Raw genomic sequence first — 22,939 nt, 5'->3', positions numbered from 1 at the left:
AACATACACTTGCGAAAATTCACAAAAGCGCAAGTCAATTACACAATATGCATTTTGTGTAGGTGCTACGCCCAACTGTGTGAACGACATTCTATATCAATACACAATGTCCCACCTATTACGAGCTAATCGTGGTATATGGTACAATTAAATGCAGTTTGAAGCTGAATATGATATTGTGCACATTTTTGAACTTATTAAAGAACTAAAATACATGCAAGTATGTTTATTGTGACCTTTATGATTTGGTAATTCTAAAATCTAGGAACAGTTGGCAAGTATAATAAAAACTGTTTAAAATAATAGTGGTGATAAGTACAGGGCTTCACACATCCCCATGTTGTTTCCCCGTCTCCTAAATCCCTTGAATGTTTGAAAATGTCCAATAATCTTTTTTCAAGCAATTATTTTTCCCAATTATTTATTTTTGATTAAATTTTTTTTATTGAAATTAAAATATTTCTGAATTTGGGATTGTGAAAGAATGTAAATTGTAAACATCTATGGTCATGAACATCTGTCTACTTCACAAGTTAATCATTTACTTGCAAACTACTGATTATTGGTACTTTGTAAGATGGATGGGTATCCACACAAATCCCCAAGATGATAATTTTGATCTGCCTTAAATGTGAAGCCCCAGCTGCAACCATTTGGTGTTCACCTTTTACTCTTTCATTCCCTTTGAAAATATCATGTCTTACCAATTAAGATACAACATTATTATATTTTCAGAATCTTGCATCCTATACCTTTATACGAGGGGGTATCCAAAAGTTGTTGACATCACCCAGAAGGAAAAGAGCTACATGTATATTGATAAAATTTTGTCAGTGTAATCACTGGTCCTTATGTACATTATGGTCCAAAAATGGACTCAAAAGTATGTTTACTTTCTTCACAGCTGGCACTAGATGGGGAGTAGGCGCATAACCTTTTCATGATAAGATCCTCCACTTTCTTGAGTTTCTTCACTGTGGCCGCATCATCCGTAAGTGATGGACGTCCACTTCTTGGCTCATCTGTGAGGGACATGTGGCCAGTTTGGAAATTCCTTTTTCAAAAAGCAACAGTGCCATATGATGGGCAATCATCACCGTGAGATAGCTTTCATTTCATCATAGATTTTCTGAGCATTGTAGGCCTAACCCTCCAAATGCAGAAACTTAATCACGCCATGTGCCTCAATTTTCACCATCTTGCAGGTTATGCGCCTACTGCCCATCTAGCGCCACCTGTAAAGAAAGTAAACATACTTATGAGACCATTTTTGGACCATAATGTACATAAGGACCAGTGCACATGATTTACACTGACAAAATTTCATCAATATAGCTCTTTTCCTTCTGGGTGATGTCAAAAACTTTTGGATACCCCTGGCTGTCCGAGTAATTCACCACACAGACAGTATACAAATATTTACTGCTCATGAGGGATCTGGTGGAATCTATTGGTCCCCGAGGTGAACTGGAGACCGTGAGCCTACTATTTTCCCGAGACCGCCAGGTCGAGGGAAAATAGTAGGCTCACGGTCTCCAGTTCACCTCAGGGACCAATAGATTCCACCAGATCCCTCATGAGCAGTAAATATTTGTTTTATATCCTTCATTAATATATTCTTTGTTCATTAAACACAAGGCATAGGCCTAGGCATAAATGTAGGCTAGGCCTAGGCCTAGTCAAGGCTACGCTGGCCTTGCTTTGTTTTGATTGAATGCACAAAGCACGCACACAGTTGAGTGACTAAAGCTTACCGTGAAAACGTTGTAAAAGCTGTTGTAACCTCTACAATACCGCCGTGAAACGAGTAACCATGTTCTTTGTTATTTCACCATCAATATAAGATATTGATTCTGATGTAACTCAGATTTATGCCATTAAACACGCCCGTATTTTAGCTGCACTTCTGTGCTGCTTGTGTGCTTCATAAGACAAAAGCGAATTGCTACACATTAATACCCGGAACCGGTACTGATATCCCGTGTATGTGGCGAGTTGCACTGACCACTAGGAACTGCGACGCGGTTATGAGGTCATCACTGGCGCTCCGGGACGCGCTCAGAGGGAGATAGTAAAACTATTTCCCGGAGATAGTACTTTGAAGAGTACCCGTTCCTCCTCAATCGGCTTTTTAACAAGTTTGCAAAATAGCAAAACTATTTTTGGTCACATGATACTCGTTTAACCAATTAATGAACGAGAATATATTAATGAGGGATATAATAGCTATATTTATGAAGGCTGTTTATTCTGAAAACATAATGATGATAAAATTGGATAGATTTTTCTCATGGTATATGAATTATTCAGTCTCACTAGACTTTCTGAAATCTTGCATATTTGATAACTCTTATCTCGACCGATAAGTTCCTGTATCAAGGCAGCTAACTGAAAAACCTCTCAGTATTTATGGAAAAGAATGTGATTTTAATGTTACACTTTAATATTTAAGTTGTTACAATCCATTTCTCATAGTGCTGAATAGCATCCAACTATATACCGTCCGTATCCCTTTGTATTATTTTGTCTACAGAGGGCCACATTATCCATTCATATCCTCATGAATATCAAATATCAAACATTTATTTGCCATTTATATTTATTTATTACAGTGAACCTCTGCTTACCTCAGTGTGCGTATTCTACGCGAACGAACAATTTACTCACACGCAACTACCAATTTGTACATCGCATGATTAAGCGCTGTCAAACTTTTTTAAAAGTGAGTAGAGTGAATCAAACAAATTGAAAAGTGATGGTTATGAATGAGGTTAATGACTTAACATCAGTTATTTTTCGGGAATTGTGAAAAATCTAAACATTTTGCTTGTACCTCGAAATATCCTCGGTTCCAAAGAAAAATATTTAGATTTTTCTCAATACCCTCAAGACAAGTGATGATTGCTTAAAGTGCTTCACAAGTTTGATAGGGACGGTGTGTAGCATTATGCACAAATAATGATGATATCAGCATTTGAGGGTTGAGAACCAGAAAGCCTCAACTCACAATGAAACACACTGTGAGTTACGGCTTTCTGATTCTCAACCTTCGTTTTGAATGGGTAACTTAGAAAAAATATCCCTTTCATTTAACATTTCAAGGGGTTTAGTGTAAGGCGGCCCTATCTGTAATACCGTAAAAACTCGATAGTTAGCATATGTGCTTACTATCGAGCGCTTTTGAAAACATGAAATTGTACCTGCGCTTTATCAACTGGGCTAATGGTTGATTGATAAATGGGGTTGAGACACACATTTTCAGGTTTACTTGTTCGTTTATAACTATGTGTATCGATGATTTGCTCAAAACCCTTTACACTTTTGTGGATGGGTGTCTTCATGTTTGCATGTTTTAAAAGCGCTCGATAGTAAGCACATATGCTAACTATCAAGTTTTTACGGTTATTGCAGCTCTTTCACTAACCCCTCAATTTTGTTTTGAGTTGGAAGTCGGAATACAGAATAGCCTTGACTGCCTTCAATAAAATAAGAAATACAACATGAAAAAGAAAAACTTGCCAAGTTGTCAATGTGTGATTTGTTCTGCATTGTCTTTTATACCCTATGGGCTATTCCAGTTGAAATCCATACCCCTTATGGAAGACATGATCTTAATCTTCCACACAGGGTGTGTGAATTTCAAATGCAGTTACCTGTGTGTAATTCCATTTGAAATCTACACCCCTGTATGGGAGATTAAGGTCATGTCTTCCACAGTGGTGTGTATTTCAACTGAATAGCCAACTGCAACCTCAAGAGTCCTTTCACACTATGCAATGTGCAGCCCCTGGTAGAACCAGCTTGTGATGTAATGCAATCACTTGGACCCAATTTGCGCAGTACACATGCCATTCACTTTTTGCATGGTCATCAAGTTTGAAGGTAGAGCCTCGATCCGGCAGCATGCATGAATGGGAATTGAACGATTCCTATAACATTGTGTAAAGTGACGTAATTCTTTCTTTCATGTCTATTACCAGTTTGAGGCTCGATCCAATATAGTGGAACCGTGCAAGGGGTGAATATCGGAAAAGAAGTGCACCAGAACTCTTTATAAAAGGTTCAGATCCTGGAATTGACTCTTTGCATTGATCCGCCATCTTTTTACCAAAATGAGGTTCTCCCTGCAAACTCAAGTACATTTTTGTTTTTGGTGCTTTTCTAACAATGTGCAAGAAGGCCATTGTAAAACGTACTCGGTAGTCATGTATGCGTATGAAGGCATATGTGCACATAACACACACTTCAGGCGTAGAATCTTGTTTTGAGATGATCACACAAAGGGTCAATAAACTTCTTGCCCTCTAGTAAAAATCACAAGACTTATATAAAGTATACATTCAAATACTTCCACTTCTTTAGCATAAATCATAGTGATACATGTATCAATGTGTTCAAACAGTAATTCCAAAATTCCTGAAAAGGTTAAAACCGTTCTATCAATATGTGATGCATTTTTCAGGCTAAAAGCATATGTGATATGATCAAAGCTAATGAGTCGCATGTCGACCCTGGTCGAAAATGAGGTTTACATATGTTTCTAAAGATGACATTTATAGCTTTCAGAAACTGAAAACCCCAAGTTGATACGACTTTTCTTTGCAAAGTTACTCCACTTTATCAATCCCTGAAAACAAATGTGAACAAAAGAATTTTAACACTTTCTTTGCCAATATCTCAAAATCAATGTTAGCGACATCCGACTCATTCCCCTTGATCGTGTCGCATATAACTGGCAAAATTCAGTGCTTAATTTGCCCAATTATTCAACTTCAATGAGTAGTATTGTTCAAATGAATAGCATATTTGAGTTGTAGAAATGGCATCTATAGGAGTAGCTCCATGGCACATACTGTACTGCTCTGATGTGGTATCACCTCCTCCAATACTGTAGAAATGAAAGAAAAATATCAATATCAAAATAAAGATGGCTTGGTTTCAATTCCCCCTCAATACACATGTATAATGAGCAATTATGAAAAATTAACAGAATCAGAACTTATCACAGCAAAATAATATGGGACCTGCTACCACGAAATCAGCGTAAAGTCACAGCGACTTTATACTCATTTTGTTGAGTTGGTAGTTTAGAGATATTTGGTCTGACTAAGTTGATTTTCTTTGTTTGCCACCACCTGTACATTGTACAAGCCAGTAGTATTATCCTTCGTGAATGGCCCATTGCGCCCCCATTCACAAAGGACATACAGACATACTTAGTGGCTTTAACAGGTGAGTGAACACCAACGCGGTAGCCAGGGCGTTTTGAGTGACTAACCCTACTTTACGCCGATTTCGTGGTAGCAGGTCACATATATATATGCAATCAACTGAAATCAAAATCAAATTAAATCAAATCAAAAACTGAATGAGTGGTCCACCATCAATTACCCACCAGTTGTTATCACTGCCTACCGATACTTATGGAACCACCTATGGACACAAATGGCACACTACTCAAGCTTGAAGGTATATTTGTCTGTGATAGGGTTTTAGTCTCGTTGCCAGTGTGTTTGTCCTTGTGTTGGTGTCCATAGTATTGTTTTTGATGAATATTGCTTCTTAAGCCCCACAATTCCAAAAATAAGTTTACAGGACCGTCTGTCAGCATTGAGCATTTTGAGATACATGTATGTGTTAAAGTTCACATATAGGCCAAAATTCAAAGCTGCTCAAATGCTGTTATAATTGTCCTTACCTGTGCAAATTTATGTATTTGTTCTACCACAGCAGCAAAGACAGCTGTGACACTGACATCTATGAGTGTCTGCATGTAATGAACGGCCTCTTCATCAGTGAGATCTAAACGGAACTTGTCTTGTAACTGTTGAATGGAATTGAGATACAAGGCTATGTCAGTGCATCAATGATATCCTGCTGGTGTTATACACGGTGTGTAAAAAAGTGCAATAGAGCAAAGAAGCCATCTTTATTTTAGAACCAGGTTGAACTTTTTAGTTTTTTACACATGAACATTTTTTTAAACTCAAAAGGAAATGTGTGTACATTGAAGTGGAATGAATTACAAAATCTAGTAAGTTGGCATAGAAAAACTGGAGTGGGATCCAGTCATGTGAGGTACAATATATATGGAAGTGAAAGAAGGCAAACATCAGTTAACCTTGGATCAATGGAGAAGTTCAACTTAGTTATGATGTAAATATGACTTTGTCTTATTGCACCTTTTTTGACTCACCATGTAGTACCTGCTTTTGTGGGTGGCTACATACTACCCAAGATGGACCATACTATTGCTTTGTTACGTTTGAATCTTACCTAAATAGACCTTTTCATACTGAGTAATTCCGATAAAACCCGAAGCATGAAATAATTTCCCTAGTCGCGCACGCATAAAAGTACCTCTTCAGGATCATGTACAGTGTGAAGTTCCAATGTGTAACAGGCATCATAACTACGATGAACTTTCGATTGTCAATTTAGGGACGAGAGAGGTACTTTTGCCAATGATACTCAACGTGCAATTGAGCGTGTGGTTGTAGCGTTGTGTAAGAGACTGACTATGGAAGAGGTGATGAACGTAAACAAACACGTTCTGGAAAAAAAATTAACTGACGAAAAATTACGGACATTATCCATTTCTTTCCATTAGTATCTTATTGTGAAAAACCAAGTAGCTGAGGTGTTAGCTCAATATGCTAGGAAAATATTTCTGGGCGATGACCCATGTTCAAATTGGCTTAATAAGCTGTATTTTCGCGCAAAAGGGTGTCGTAATTCATGACATTTCTTGTCTGCCAGTTTGGGTACAATTTGACCCCCTAGCTTACTAAATAAATATCGCGGTTTTCCGAACTTTTCCGATCTTGATATGAAAAGGTCTATACTTGGTTATCAAAATATCAAACTCCAGAAAAGGAAATAAACCACTTTTATAATGCACTGCAAGGGGCTATTACCATTTTTCACCGCTTCGCTTGATGCGCTGGCGTACAAATGCACGCGCTGACGCCTGATGAATACACGCCAGATCAGCTGCCTCAAAGTGTTGACGTTACTGTCACATCAAGGTGAAACATGGTATAGTTTTAATTACCAAACTGTGGACCTAGTATTACATCTATGACGGGGGCCTATTATCCATATGCATGGGTCCATGTTTCTCAGTGAAAACAAATGCACCCTGCCACACAACATATTGCTACATGGTCCAACAGCAATATGCTGGCCGCCCCACAAAAACACCAGCATTTTAGGTAGATGTTGTCCTGCTTACCTTCTTGACAGTCTTGTCTGGTTCCAAGGCAATATCAGGAATCTCAGCATCAACCATCAATGAGAATAAGTTGAGAATCAGATTAGCATGTCTGCAAACACAAAATATTACAAGCATTTCATCAATAAGGAGTGGCATGCAAACAATTTACTATTCAAAGAAGTTTAAATAATTTCTCTAATATCAACCATTTTATCAAAGTATAATAAAGCAGACAACAGAAACTGATGCAAGAACGCACCACATATAGTATATAAGATTTTCTGATTTGCCAATGGGGTAACCTCTCTATGATCAATTACATTCAAGTAAAGTTTTGCCAATAAAGTTTTTGGTGTCCCTGAAAAGAGCCGTTCACTGATGATTGGCCTGTGTTAACAGAGAACAAGCAGACCTCGCCTATCTTCTAATGTAAAGAAAGGTTTGGTGGCTCTGCAAAGAGCCATTTTTTTAATCTCTTTTTAAGAGCCATCAAACTTTTTTGCATTAGAAGATAGGCGAGGTCTGATTGTTCTTTGTTGACACAGGCCAATCACCAGTGAACGGCTCTTTTCAGAGCCACCACTTATTTACTTTCCTCTGTTGACAAGGGGTGGTCTTCAGTGAACGGTTCTTTTCAGAGTCACCAAAAACTTAACATAAGCAGATAGATAAGATCTGCTCCTTAACTGTTCACAAGGCAGTCTTCAGTGAACGGCTCTTTTCAGAGCAATCAGTAGGCAAGGGGTGGCCTACATGTCTCATGTCCTGAAAAAATCAGAGCTACTCCTGACAAAAGCTTGACAGACCTACACTTGCCCGACAGAACAAAAACTTACTAACTGATAACAAACTGTGATGGGCGCTGTACATGCATCATTCTAATACAGCATGTATACACAATCCATCCATCAAATATTTCATCCAATTCTTACCTTCTAAGATGCAGAAATGCAGTATAACACAACTTCCTAAAATCTTGGTACTGTTCACTAGATGCTCCTCCCATGCCTTCCACCATTTCCTTACTCAGCTTCATGGGTGGTGGTAACGGCTTGGGATCCCTTCCTAAGATGTATCCAAAGTCTACGTGGAACAGCTTGCCTGTGGTTGTCAACAGAAGATTGTCCAGATGACGATCTCCTACACCCAGGAGGTAGGTGATGACACAGTAACCGGCACAGCTCTTCACGTATGTGTCCATCACGTCTTGGCTAATGCCAAAAGGACCGGATTCTGCCGGGGCGAACTTGCGGAAAAAGTTCTGCAAGAAAAAATCCCCCTCCCTGGTTTTAGACTTTTATTTTTTAGGTAAATATTAATAACTGCGCATCAGTTATTTGGAGGGCATTGTGAAAAGTCTAAACATTTTGCCTTTGGTACCGAGGGATATTCCGAGGTCCAAAGTAAAATGTTTAGCTTTTTCACAATGCCTGACACATAAACAGTGTCAGTTATTAACAGTTATTAACCAAATTCATAACCATCATTTTTAACTCATCACACAACCAAATCTCACATTTTTATTCTCTCAAATTTGTTGAAATAAACAATTTTAAACTGATATTTCACCCTTAAAAATCAAACAGGCTCAAAACGTATTGACCAATTACAGCAGTGCGAAATCACGCCATGTGCAAATATGGTAGTTCCGGCACAAAGGATGCAAATGGATATCAAAGTTTCGCATGCTTTGAGCAAACTGGTTCACCAAATAATAAGATTCACCTTCATTTTGGACTAAAATAGTTTAAAATTGAATATGAGTGTCCCCCCTAACTTTTAATGGTTCCACCACCACTGGTTGTGGAAAGTATTTGCCTTCTCTATGTAGCGGAATAGATATTCTCTATTTACCTGTATACTGCCCTCGCTTGACAAGACATCAGCAACAGCTGTTGATTCAATGAACTGCAAGAAGCCATTTTTACTGCTAGTTGCTAGACATCTGTACGGTGTTAACTTTAGGTCTAAATTCTCTTGACGTAGAAGCTATAAAGCAATAACAAAAAGCACAGGAAATTTGATTAATTTACAGGTTGCACTGGGCTTAAAACAAGATGCTGGCTACATCAACAGAGGAAAAACTATTTCAGAAATAAGATATTCTAACAGGCTCCGATTCTAAATGTGATACCTACGAATTAAAATTGGCATCTCCATTTGAATTTCATACACCCTCAGCCTGAATCGTTCCATTTAAAATTCATACTCCCCTGTGGCAGATATTTCCAAAATCTTCCACAGGGGTAGTGTGGATTTTAATTGGAATAGCCCATTTTTATGTCCATAAACGGCAATGGTTAATGCTGGCCTTTTCGACCAATCCCACCATAATCTTTCTATACCAGAAAATTAGTATTTGATATACATGTACAGGGTGTCCCAATAAAAACAGAACCCTCATTGCGCCCTCTTTTTCTCCTATTTCTGAAAAGTTATGAAATATATTTGGTATGAAGATGTGCTTTTTTCAAGAAAAGGACCCGTTTTTCATTCTGTCCACGAAGGAGGTTTGGCTACTTCAAATATTGAAAAGGAGCACATGTACCATGCATGAATATCAAGCATTCCTCAATGATAATCAACATGATTAAAATCAAAGACCTCTGCAATGGGCTTTTCCAGTTGAAATCCACACTCCCCCTGTGGAAGATTTTGGAAATATTTTCTACAGGGGGAGTATGTGTTTCAAATGTAATTGGTCAGAGATAATCATTTTGAAACTCATAATCCAGGCTTTACATAATCTTCCACAACTGGAGTGAGTATTTCAAATTCAAGCTATCCAATTGAATATATGAAAACAAAACCCACCCACGTCCATACGTTGGCTAAATTGAGTTAAGCATGGGAAATTGTTGCTATACTTAGGCCTGTCATATGTATGAAAGAACAACTCAAATTCATCCTCTGTGTCTATTGAGCATGTGAAAAATAGCATGTATGAAAGAACCACACAATTCCATGATTTGAGTCTTGTAACACATTGATTGAAATCCAGTATGTATAAAAGTCCACTTGTAACACATTCATTGCTAGAGAGTGACTTTTGAAAAAAAAAAATGGGTTTAATAAACGAAAGTGTGTGGTTTCTATTACATGGCAGAATGCTTATCAACATTATACATAACTGTGTGCTTTATTTTGTATTATCTTACTAGTGGTAATCTCATTCCAACATTATTGTCTTTGAAAAAAAAAAAAAAAACCACCCAAGTCCAAAATTTAAAATGAACCCCACGAAGTCCCTGAAATGCTAATCGTCATACCTAATACAGGTTAATCCACTCATTTGCACGTAAAACTTACCATATTGACCAGGTAAATCTAACTGAAGGAATTAAAATGATACACAGGTTTTTCTCTCAAAATCACTTCCCATGGACTTGGGTGGGTTTTGTATTCATGTATTCAATTGTCTATTCTATCAAACCCATACTCCCTCTGTGGAAGACTCAAGCTAAATCTTCCACAGTGGTAGTGTGGATTTTAAATGGAATAGCCCAAAGTATAAAAGAATATCTGGAATAGCCCAAAGTATAAAACAATATCTCACTTTATCCATGAGAGTAATCATCTGCAGGATGAGTTGATCCTGTCGTAAGTCATCCCCATTTTTGCAAATCATTGTGTAATCACCATGGTCCGTAGTCTCAAATGTCAACTTAGCTGGCATCAGTGCACTTTTAAATATGGAGGCCTTTTCTGATTTCACTCCTTGAACTTTGACCTCTGGATGTAGTGGTAGCGGTAAAGGGTCGAAAGTTGTGAAGTTGAATTTGGTTATTTCAGGGTCCCCAAGAAGTAACTGCAGACGTTCAATCTAGAAGATACAAAATAAAATACAAAGCAAGTTTAGATGATTGCAATCTATATAAAAATCATTGTTAGACATTAGTGCTAAGTATGTAAATGATCTACCTTTGTAATACAGCCACAGGCATGCATGCGCTAGGAAAAGTTGAACGGGCGTCCAATGGCTTATAGTTTGCCTCTAGCAGTATTGTTAATTCTTTCTTTTTTTTTTATAATAGGCCTGCAGACTATGGGCCCTGACTAACTCAGTTGGTGTGATATGCACACAGTGCACTTTATTTTTACCGACTTAACCAAAAGAAGAACTCAAACATGAAGCTACTGTTATATGACAGCTTAAACTAGAATTTCGCGGTTCTCGACCAGCGCGGTTCTCGACGCACAAGGATATTTTGCTTGATATGCATAAATTATGCAAATTAGGTACTTAATTACCATATTTTGCGACGAAAACCTGCTAAAATTTGGAGGCCGCCAATTGCCACCCCTCCACCAAATTGCATCACTATATGCCTTACCAGTTCCGAGAAATTGCACTCGCAAGCTCGGATGGACAGACGGCCAGATGGACGGACGGACCAGCAGGAAACATAATACCTCTAGTACATAAAAATACCTGACACCTAAACTGATGATAAGACAGCATCACTGATGCCAATTTGGAATCAATAATATTGGAATCATTGATTCCAAATTAACCAATATAATACCCTCACTGATGCCAAAATTGGCATCACTGATTCCATTTGATGCCATTGGAAGCCATTGGATGCCAAAAATAGGAAAATGACACCTTTCCACTTTTTCTAGTGAAGTAGCCTGCACCCACACAAAATGTAAAACATTTTCCCACATCTGTTTGTACAGTTGAGATCAGACTTTTAAACTTTTTTTTTTCAAATGATATCTGTGTTTTTATATACAAATGATAGCTTTAAAGTGTGGCTTTCGCATGCAAACACTTTATGAAACATCACAACATTTGTTGGAACGGGACACCCTGTATTATCCTTGGATCAACTTTTCTACTTTTATCAAGAATCAGATTACTTTTTGTAACAAGTGATATCTTTATAAAAAGAGGGTATGGCCTATATTAAAAATCGGCTGTGTCCTAGCAGCTAGGACGAGGAAGAGTTATCTTTGATATAAACATTGTTTTCTCTCATGAAAAGGAAATAACTAAAGAGCTGCAAGAAATATTATTGTATTTAAAAAACACATAAAAACAGTGAAGGTGATTAGGTGATAAGAGTAATATTATAGAAAGGTTTAAGAAGTATCACTTCTCCTACTAAGTCCTATCACCTACCTTTTTCCTCCTGTTGCCACTTTCTCTGGCCACCTGTCTCATTAGATTTAGCACCTGATTGGTTAATGCATGTTGTCTAATCAGTAGATTCCGGTATGTTGTGCACTCTCGTCCACCCTAAAAGAACCAATGTAAATTAAGACAACATGCTTGTGTAAATATTTGACTGACTGAAAACTGATATTTTGCTGGGCTACTTTTTGGTGTATATTGTAAAAGACAACTGGATATGATCTGCAGATGAACACTGTGCACAAAAAGTATCCAAACACTTAAGGGATCTAGAATGAGCGTTTATGGCGTTTTGACAGTATTTTTGTGGGACATGAGAGCACCTCAGGCGTGTCGAATTGCATTCTGAATCTGAAGCATGTCTTTCTGATATCAAATAATTTTCATTTTTGAAATTCACGATATAATACAAATTTTATGACAAATTATTAAAATTTGATATTTTTCAAATTTTGATATATAACAGTCCTCGAAATAAATTATATAAATCTAATGATATATTCTTAAAGTGTATGTAGCTGGGAGGAAAAGCCGACGATCAATTGAAAATTTTGACCTTTTATATTGAAGATATGGATTTTTTCCCCAAAAGACCTTTTTTTTTTTTTTTTTTTTTTTTGTGTTTTGGAAAGGTCAAAATTTTCAATTGATCGTCGGCTTTTCATCCCACCTACATACACTGTGAGTATAAATCATCAGATTTATAAAGTTTACTTCAAGTACTGATAAATATCAAAAATATCAATTTTAATGATTTGCCATAAAATGTGTATTACATTGCTAATTTCAAAAAATCAAAATTATTTGATATCAGAAGGACATTCTTCGTATTCAGAATGCAATTCGATATGTCTGATGTGCTCTAATGTCCCACAATAAATACTGTCCAAACGTTCATACCCCTTCCCTTAAGGGATCTGGAATGAGCGTTTTGAGCATTTCGACAGTATTTTTTGTGGGACGTACATGAGAGCACATCAGACATTCTTTTGAAATTTACGATATAATACAAATTTTATGTCAAATTATCAAAATTTGATATTTTTCACATTTTTGATATATAACAGTCCTCGAAGTAAATTTTATAAATCTAATGATATATTCTTAAAGTGTATGTAGCTGGGAGGAAAAGCCGACGATCAATTGAAAATTTTGACATTTCATATTGAAGATATGGATTTTTTTACCAAAAAGACCTAATTTTTTTTGGTGTTTTGGAGAAAAAAAATCCATATCTTCAAATACAAAAGGTCAAAAATTTTTATTGATCATCGGCTTTTCATCCCACCTACATACACTTTGAGTATAAATCATCAGATTTATAAAGTTTACTTGAGTACTGTTAAATATCAAAAATATCAATTTTAATCATTTGCCATAAAATGTGTATTACATTGCTAATTTCAAAAATCAAAATTATTTGATATCAGAAGGACATTCTTCAGTATTCAGAATGCAATTCGATATGTCTGATGTGCTCCAATGGCCCACAATAAATACTGTCCAAACGTTCATACCCCAGCCCTTAAAACAAAAGCAATATCTTAATGACAGTCAACATAAATTACCAAATAGTTTTGAACAGATGAATAATTTTGTTCTGCGTATTATGATCAGTGACATAGATTTCTTTTTGACATGTGGGGGGGTGAGCTTGGAAAAATATCTTGAAATATAGTGAATCCGGCACCTTTTGGCAACAGAATAAGTTTATGGAAAATTGTTGCCATTTTAAAGCTAAACTGATGAAATATTGTGTAAAAATGGAATAAATTTACGCGTAGCTCAAAAACATTTGGGCTTTGGGTGCTAAAATGGTCAGAAACCCACATACAGGCAGCAACATTGGGGGGGGTGATTGTATGGACCATGCATCCCCGGCAAAATATTGGGGGATTTATCCCCCCATCCCCCGGGATCTACACCTATGATTATGATACCTCATTTGAAATAATACAATTTTATTTCCCAGGTTATACAGAATTTAATGGAAAAGAGAGCATTTCAAAAGTGACAATTTGGACTATTTCCTCCTTCAGGGTGATTCCTACCAGCTATTCTAACGGGCTCATTACAGCGATCAACATTTACTCCCTGTGCTCATAATTAGTGTGTTTCAAGAGAAAAGTCTATGTAAATTTTTTCAGTTTTGAAATGCTCTTTTTTATTCAGTTTAGTATAACTTTTGTGCCAAAATTATACATTTGTATATCAAAATTCCCCATCGATTGACTAATTCATTCGGTAAATTGTGACATGATCAAGGGGAATGAGTCACATGTCGGCAATTTTCAATCAGAAGGTTTTTGCATCATTTTCTGGCATTTTACAAATGCTACATTTTGATGCAAACCCTATCACAATTGGACATCTGGTTATGAACAATTTATCAATGGCTGAAAACAATTAATATAAAACAAAAGAATTTGAACACTATTTTTACCAATATCTCAAAAACAACATTAGTGACATCCGACTCATTCCCCTTGATCATGTCACAATTACGCTTAATGCCTTTAAGATATTAAAGATTGTGTGATCTATGGAATAATAAAAAAAAAATGAAAATAAAAAAAAAATGTTTCTCTACAGCAAGTGCTAGTACATTTTTTGTAGATGGACAATAGTAGAGTAATAATACTTTCATGGAATTATTTGTTCCATTTTGCAAGTACATGTGACATGATCAAGGGAAATGAGTCACATGTCGACCCTGGTCGAAAATGAGTTTTACATATGTTTCTAATTAAAGAGGACATTTAGAGCTTTCTGAAACTGAAAACCCCATGTTGATACGACTTTTCTTTGCAAAGTTACATCAATTTATCAATCGCTGAAAACAATATAAAACAAAATAATTTTAACACTTTCTTTGCCAATTTCTCAAAATCAATACTAGCGACATCCGACTCATTTCCCTTGATCGTGTCACATATATGCATGTACATGTTTGATTTTAACGCTGGCAATTTATAAGAGTGAACAAATATTGAAAAAACTATACAAATATATGATTAATTTTGTCACCTTGAGTAGAGCTGTATTGAACCTTTTGAGCACCATCTGATACATGCCAACCACTTTAGAATCCTTGGACACGGCATCATGGTCATCGCATTCAACCAACAGAAACCAGTAGAGATAATTGGCTAGTGTATAGTTGTGACATGCTCTGTCTATCAGGAAAGATGCTAGGTCATGCTGGAAATATAGAATATAGGATAACATATGTTACCAGTTCTTCGTGAAGTATACAATTACACTTATTTTATTTTATTTATATATTTAGGTCAATGTCAAAAATAAGCAAATTTGGTTTCATTTTCCTATATTAATTATTTAGCACCATCCAGCAAGAGGTAAAACAAGTGTGATATAAAAAGTGCCAATTGATGAGCATTTTTCCAAAACTCACTCAGTGCATTTTTGCACATTTTGAGTAAATCAACATTTTTGTTCATTGATTTTGTAATATTTTTACTTATTTCTCTGTTTCTATTATCATATATACATACTCGTATATAATGCTGTAGACCAAAAAATCAGAAACATTTTATTTATATTGGTGAAAATATATTCATGTTCAAAAAGTAGTCTTTTAATTCCACCTGCATCCCATTTTCTCCTTTTAAATTTGAAAACAAAATAAAATTTTAACTTTATCTCTTATTTGCTCTGCAAAAAAAATCAAATAATGGATCAAAGAAATACTGCTAGCGACCAATCACACAAGTGCATAATCATTTGATGTCCAAATATTGCAGCCAGAGCCCGTAAATTATTCGAACGCATAACACGTCACACAATGCGGTCACTGTAATGCATACTTTATGTACTACGTCATGAGACATGGTCATTATACTTTTTCAATAACCTGCATTGCATGCTTATGCATATTGAAAATTTATTATCTGTGATTGGATTAAAAACGTCATGTCTATTCATGAGGATATGAATATCTGTGATATTAGTCCTATGTAATGAAATTAGTAGTTTCCCGTCACCTGCCTGCATCACCTTTTCAATTTAACCAAAACTTTCATTATTTTCATAAAAAAGTTAATTATCTGAAAATTGAGATGGAAATAATCATAATTGAAACTCGCAAAATGTCTGACATCCCCTGCTGATCATAATCAGCAGTTTTTCTTAGTTGTAGGGGTAGAGGATGTGGTAAATAATGGAAATTTAAGGATTACCTCATTTGTTTCTAGTGATTACAAAAATTGCAAATTTCTTTCATTTTAATAAAAACATATTCAAATCTTTTCTCAATCTGTTGCAAAATGTCTGTAATGATGATCTAAGCATTAACACCTGTTTTGAGATGGTCTTTCATCAACGATATAGGTAATAGCCATGTAAATGCAAGTTTTGACAATAATGAAATTTTCCAAAATAATGAATAATGAAATCATGACTTCACTGAAAAAAAATGTGACGGGGAAACTAATCATTTCATTTCATTTCATTTCATTTCATTAGCCTTATGCAGCTTATTTTTTCGCCAATTATAAGCCACTCAAACTTCATATTAGGCCCTTTCTAATTGTGTCCTATTTATCATTGATTGATCACCTCACCTCTTCTTCCGCCCCCTGGTCTGTGTCATCCATTCTCTCAAATGGTGCAGGTTCAGGTGCTGGTGCAGGTGTTGTAGGAGTCTCTGGTGTCTCTGCCAATGGGTGAGGAAGACTAGCTAAATTGGTTCTAAAAAGAATGCACAGAAAAACTGGTATCAATTCATACCCAAGCTTAAGATGGACCAGGAGCTAAACATCTGAAAAAGGCAGCTCCTGGTCTTCAAAATTTTTGCAGAACCATTTTATTTTATTAATTTTTTAAATTTCATTACTATTATCTTTATTTATTCAATAAAATTGCCTGGTATCTATCTACTTCCCACTGTATGGTTAAAATGATAATAGCAATAAAATTCTGGTCCTCTCTCATCAGTCTTGAATAAATCACAACATGAATCATCAATGGCCAACACCCTGTGACAATTTCATGTCTTTCGCGATCGTTTTGAGTTCAAATTAGATTGAAGTAAATTAGTCCATAATTCTCCATTTTGGGGGTTCAGTTGCTTCGAAAATGATGTGCATAAGCTGTTTATGCTTCCTGCTTGACACATGGAAGTGCATGAGTGTTTCATCAAGAACAGGTGCAAACTACAGATTTTTTCTGGCGCCTGGACATGTCTGATCATTCAAACCAGGGGCTACAACTCTCTATAGCCATTGGGTAAAAATTGCCTGGTGCCTGCTTAATCATCAAGTTTGATCCACCAACAATGGCATATATATTAAGGATTATGAGAAAATAGCTGGCAATAATGCTACCTTTCCCTAACAGGTTTCAACATTGCTCACAGCTGGAGTGTGCTCCTTTTGTTTGTCAATGTATTATTGCAAATTTACTACAGGTTACACAGCTGTATTTGTATTTGTTAAACTGCAATTTGTTTCCTCATACTACAGCAAAGCCAGAAAAGTTGAGTTTTCATCTTCTCTGATATAACCAATGCTCTGTATACATAATCAATATGCACTTAAGAGCCACGATTTCCTGTTTTGTAATGCTCAAATTCTGACTAATCAACCTTGATTATAGTAAAAATTACATTTGAATGAACACATCAGCTGCCAACAGCTGTACACAATCTGATTTTTAAATTTTTATTATGGTTATGAGAAACATGAAGCTGTCTACTGATGCCAAAATCTCAGTTTTGTTGGGGTTAAGCGGAGGATGAGACTGTGATTGTGGTCACCCACCTTTAACCCTCTGTCAAGTCTTTTTGTCTTATCATGACTAACTAATCACAAATGGGTTGGTTCACTTCTGCATTACGCACACGTGGGCATTCATCACACGGTGTACGCATACAATCATCACATTGCTGGCAGCTGATCATTCACATGATATTTTAGCACTGATGTTTTTATGGTAAACAATCAATATTTTGTAAATGGAAAATGTTTTGAAACAAGTGAATAACACTTCAAACCAGTAAAAACATTTCATTACGGTGTAAGATTGTAAGGTTTGAAAGCTACAAGTATCTCATGCTTAATTTGACTGAGTTTGAGTAAGGGAATATTAATGAAGGAATGAATGTTCTGCATTGGATTTTAAAATCTTTGTAAGCTCTGTATTTTGCCCCTTTTTACTTCTTTTTATGTCTAAAGAATAGAAACATTTATTTGAAATTGAAAGTAAACCCATCTTACTTTTCTGAAGTATGATCTACAGACACAGGATGATTGACTCTTGTAGATGGGGATGGAGTATCCAGGGCTGTCATGATGTCATTGTAATTCTCATACTTCAAAGCTTGTACTAGTTGCAGCAGATATAACATCAATTCCTATGAGGAAAAAGAACAGCAAAAGCAACAAAATATTGAAAGCATCACTGTTTATATTTGATTGAAAAGACTCATCAGGTTATTATTTGTCAAGACCAAATGACAATGTCGCTGGAGGTAAAGGAGTCGAACCTGCATTTACAGGGCAGAGTGCCCATCTCTCTTTCATTAGTGATAAGGCCAGACTCTACAGTAAAATATTGCTGTGGGGGATCGCCACACCTCCTCAACAACGAGTCTGTTACCTTCCCAGTATTTAAGAATGCTGGTGCCCATTTATACACCTGCCTTACTCAAGGGCACAACAAGATGGCATCGCCGGAGCTTGAACCAGCAACCTTCCGATTATGAGTCGGAGTCTGTTCCGCTCGGCCACCATGCACCTCTCTCGCTAAAATAAGTCTGGCTTTCACAAAGCACTGTTGATATATATGTTATCAATCTATCTGCTTTGGTTCAGCAAATCAGTTTGGATCCAGAGAAGAGACAACACCATGAACGGTGATGATAGCATATTCTGTCAAAGTCTCATCTTTGATCTTCTGAAGACAGGAGTTCTGCTTCCAGTGAAGTTTCTCGCTACAAAGCAGACGGATTGATAATATCAACAGTGCTAGTGCTTTGAGTAAGCCAGAATAAATGTTGCCTTCTGAAAGCCAGATCAAGTATGTAGCTACATGTACCAGCAGAAACATAAGTTTTTTATTTTGTCTTGACAAATTATAAATGGCAAATTATATTTAACTGATAGTGCATTGCATTGAGTTGGCTGTAAAGTCGATCCCATCTCAAACTGCAAATTTTCCAAAATTTATGCCAGCGAATACAGATTAACTAATTATACTAAAGAACAACATCAAACAACTTTCCACCTTAGCCCTCTCCACGCGGGTGTCGACTGCAGACAAAAAGTTTCAAATTTTCTTTAATAATTAAAAAATTTGTTCATTTTATTACATGTATGAACAATTGAACATATTTGGAATCAGCATGAAAAATGCATTAAAATGAATATACAAACAAGCCTAGTATTGATTGGTTTGGTAGTTCTTGAGATAGCTCTTGACATTTTGAGAAAATATCTCAAAACATGGCCTTCTTATGTTGAAGCCTATGGCTAGCACACAAAGCATTTAAAACTTGGTTGCAATGGGTTATTCCAGTTGAAATCCAAACCCCTGTGTAAAATTTTGGAAATATCTTCAACAGAGGGAGTATGTTTTTCAACTGTAATTGATCAGTGTTAATCATTTTGAAACCCATAATGGCCTTGTATTATGATTTTACCTATATCTTCCACAACTGGAGTAAGTATTTCAAATAGAACTTGCCCAATTGTCTATTCTATTCCAAACTTATACTCCCTCTGTGGAAGACTGTAGCTAAATCTTCCACATGGGTAGTGTGGATTTTAAATGGAATAGCCCAATTACCTCATCATTTGCCTGCTTCAATCTGGTCACTGCGTATCTCCTAACAGTAGGATTTTTAAAATGTGGTGAGAGTAACTCCAAAGCATCGGCTACATCGATAGGACTCCATCTCCTCAGCAAATCTATGGCTTGCTTCTCCTCATGAGGGACATCCCACTTGACGCATTTGAGGAACTTAGTGAGCGCTTGCTTCTGATTGGTCAGATAAAAACGAAACTTCCACACCAGGTCTTGTTCTTCTGATGTGAGAGATTTTGTTGGCCCATATGCGACGATACTCTATAAGATAAGATTACAAAATGTGATGTTTGATCAGAATATATAAGCATGAAATGCAAAATTTAGGCCAAGTAAAAGAAATAACATGTATATATCGTCCCTGACCTCACCGATTTTTGGAGATTTAAAAATATTTTTGTTATTTCTCTTATTTGCTCCCTTTAATACTTTGTTTCTAAAATTGTTGTGATGAATACAGAGAACATTCCTTAACCATTTGACTTCGGAATGATTTGATGTGACCTCCACTTGAGATGAGTCTGGTATTTATTCCTAGCTAGTGTGAAATAAGACACATGTAGCAGCCGACAAGTGCATCGTTTTGATATGGATGTACACATTTTTGGTTTCTACAGGTATCTAGCATTTATACTGTTGACAATTATCTTTGCTTCTCATTTTCAGTCCATTCAAATATTCTTTCTCATAACCAGGCTGTCTTTGTCTAACATGTGTTGCTGGTATAAACAATGTATCTGTTCTCTATTTATTTATTTATTTCATTTAATCCCTTGTTTCCATAGCAATTTGCATAATTACATTTGGTGATACCATCAACTATTATATTTTATTTTCAAATAGAAATAATAAAATAATTTTGAAGTACATTTTATGTCCACAGCTGTTTGCATCACTGTATATATATGTGACGCCATTATTGTCATTAAAACTGATTTTATGACATATGACCACAAGAACTGTATCTCCACACGATTACATATCACATATGTTGGCAAATGCAAAATATACATCATGCCTTGAAATTCATGGATGTCCTTTTCATTGGCCATGCGGCCCATCACAAAAATGAACAGTCACAGCCAGTTGTTGCCAGCCTTATTTCCACTGGCCTTTGGACCCCCCTTTGCAGTTCTCAGTTTTCTAGCAAGCCCACTTTTTTCAGGAACATATTGACAGTAATGTCTGCAATAATGCATCATGATCAGCATTGCAACATGTATGAGTTGAAGGGAAAAACCGCGATTGATAGCTGGGCCTTGCACATAAAAACATGTAATAAATAAGTAGGAGTCAACACACTTTTTGAATCAATCGCATACCCAGCTAGGTGTGATGGGAGATCTCGTCATATTCTCATCTTCATCGGGTTCAAACTGTACATGCCATTGGAAATTATTCAAAATGCATGCACAAGCAGAAAATTTTGATGTATTATTTATTTTCATTTTGGTAATTTATATATGAACAAATATGAATCTTTCCCCAGAGCAGCCAGCGCACATAAACGTTGGAAAAAAGTGCATCTGGCTTGATTTGAACCGATGACCTTCGTATTACTAGCACAACGCTCTAGCCAACTGAGCTACAGAGGCATACTGGAGAAGAGCAGAAGATATAAATCTATAGGCATTAGGTTTGAATGATGTTGGTTGCATTCCTATATCATAAGAACTGCATATTTATAACAAATACACAAAGTCAAATAAGCATGAAAGTTATTATATTTAGTTTTATATACCGTACCTCATCTTAAGATTCCCGCCATCTGATTGGTTAAAAGTAGGCACCGGAGTTTCAGCGATTTAAAACGGCAAAATGCGTGGCCGGTTTTTTATAAAGCGAAAATGCGCGAAAATTCAAAGTCAAAAAGCGCGAAAATGCGTTTTCCAGACAGATTTTTGTGCGTCCATCTGAAATTCACGATTATCACGATACACACTAGTCGGGATTATGCACTTTCAGTTTCTCACACGTTTGAGCGGAATTGGATTGCGTGCTTTTTCGATGTCTAGTGAGCAAATTTCTTCAATATTTTGAGAAAATGATGTCAAATTTTCTATTCTATATTGTTTGCCAATAGTATGTCTAAAGTTGTAATTTTGTGTTTTTGATCATAAAGATCAGATATTTTCGTTCGATTGAATTTTGAACCCTTTGGCAAGGGTGCCGATTTCGGCAGAACTTTGACGAAAATTTTGCCTTTTTGGACACTAAAATGCATTCGATCCTTAATTTTGTTTCAACCGAGTCTTAAATTAGCAAGCACAATAAGGTTGGTACCACTTTTATATACATTGATAAAATTTTAAAGATTTTTTTCAAGTTTCTAACGGCGCAAATCGTTAAGTGTGTATTTCCCATTGACATCCAAAATGGCGTAAGCCAGTCCTTAATATACATAGGTACGGCGTATATAGGACTGGCAAGCAAGTCTAATACACACGTACCCCGGGTCTACACCTCATCAAATGTTGATTGTTAAAAAAAAAATAAAAGTGCATTTTCGCCGTGATATTCCATCTCCGTTTGCTATGATAATTTTTCTCATTTCTGTATCAGTTTTGGTCCGAAGCGTGGTCAAAAACAGGTGCAAAAACATGAGCAAATAGTCTGTCAATCTTGAGCAATTTTCGTTTGTACTTTCACTTCCGCATTTCTTTTTTTTAATTAACGTGTTGTTGATGCTACAAAAACTAAAACATGCACTACCACAAATAATACGAAAAAGGGGTTATCATTTGGATTTTGTCTTTAAA

At 36.2% G+C, this 22,939-nt stretch overlaps 1 protein-coding gene across 1 annotated transcript in view; it reads right to left on the bottom strand.

The window, feature by feature from the left end:
* Positions 1-4,730: 4,730 nt before the first annotated feature.
* Positions 4,731-22,939, bottom strand: part of LOC140159282 (phosphatidylinositol 3-kinase catalytic subunit type 3-like) — a 42,780-nt gene continuing 24,571 nt past the window's right edge. Inside the window, exons 9-19 of the mRNA XM_072182698.1 lie at positions 20,163-20,441; positions 18,593-18,729; positions 16,940-17,066; positions 15,384-15,557; positions 12,345-12,461; positions 10,773-11,039; positions 9,071-9,205; positions 8,149-8,477; positions 7,235-7,325; positions 5,699-5,824; positions 4,731-4,888 (exon numbers count right to left, since the gene is read on the bottom strand). Coding sequence (XP_072038799.1) covers positions 4,874-4,888; positions 5,699-5,824; positions 7,235-7,325; positions 8,149-8,477; positions 9,071-9,205; positions 10,773-11,039; positions 12,345-12,461; positions 15,384-15,557; positions 16,940-17,066; positions 18,593-18,729; positions 20,163-20,441 — 1,797 coding nt within the window. The 3' untranslated portion in view covers positions 4,731-4,873. The remainder of the gene's footprint in view (positions 4,889-5,698; positions 5,825-7,234; positions 7,326-8,148; positions 8,478-9,070; positions 9,206-10,772; positions 11,040-12,344; positions 12,462-15,383; positions 15,558-16,939; positions 17,067-18,592; positions 18,730-20,162; positions 20,442-22,939) is intronic.

This window comes from Amphiura filiformis, chromosome 8 (assembly GCF_039555335.1).
Source record: "Amphiura filiformis chromosome 8, Afil_fr2py, whole genome shotgun sequence".
Lineage (NCBI taxonomy): Eukaryota > Metazoa > Echinodermata > Ophiuroidea > Amphilepidida > Amphiuridae > Amphiura > Amphiura filiformis.
This window is presented reverse-complemented; position numbering and strand designations above follow the sequence as displayed.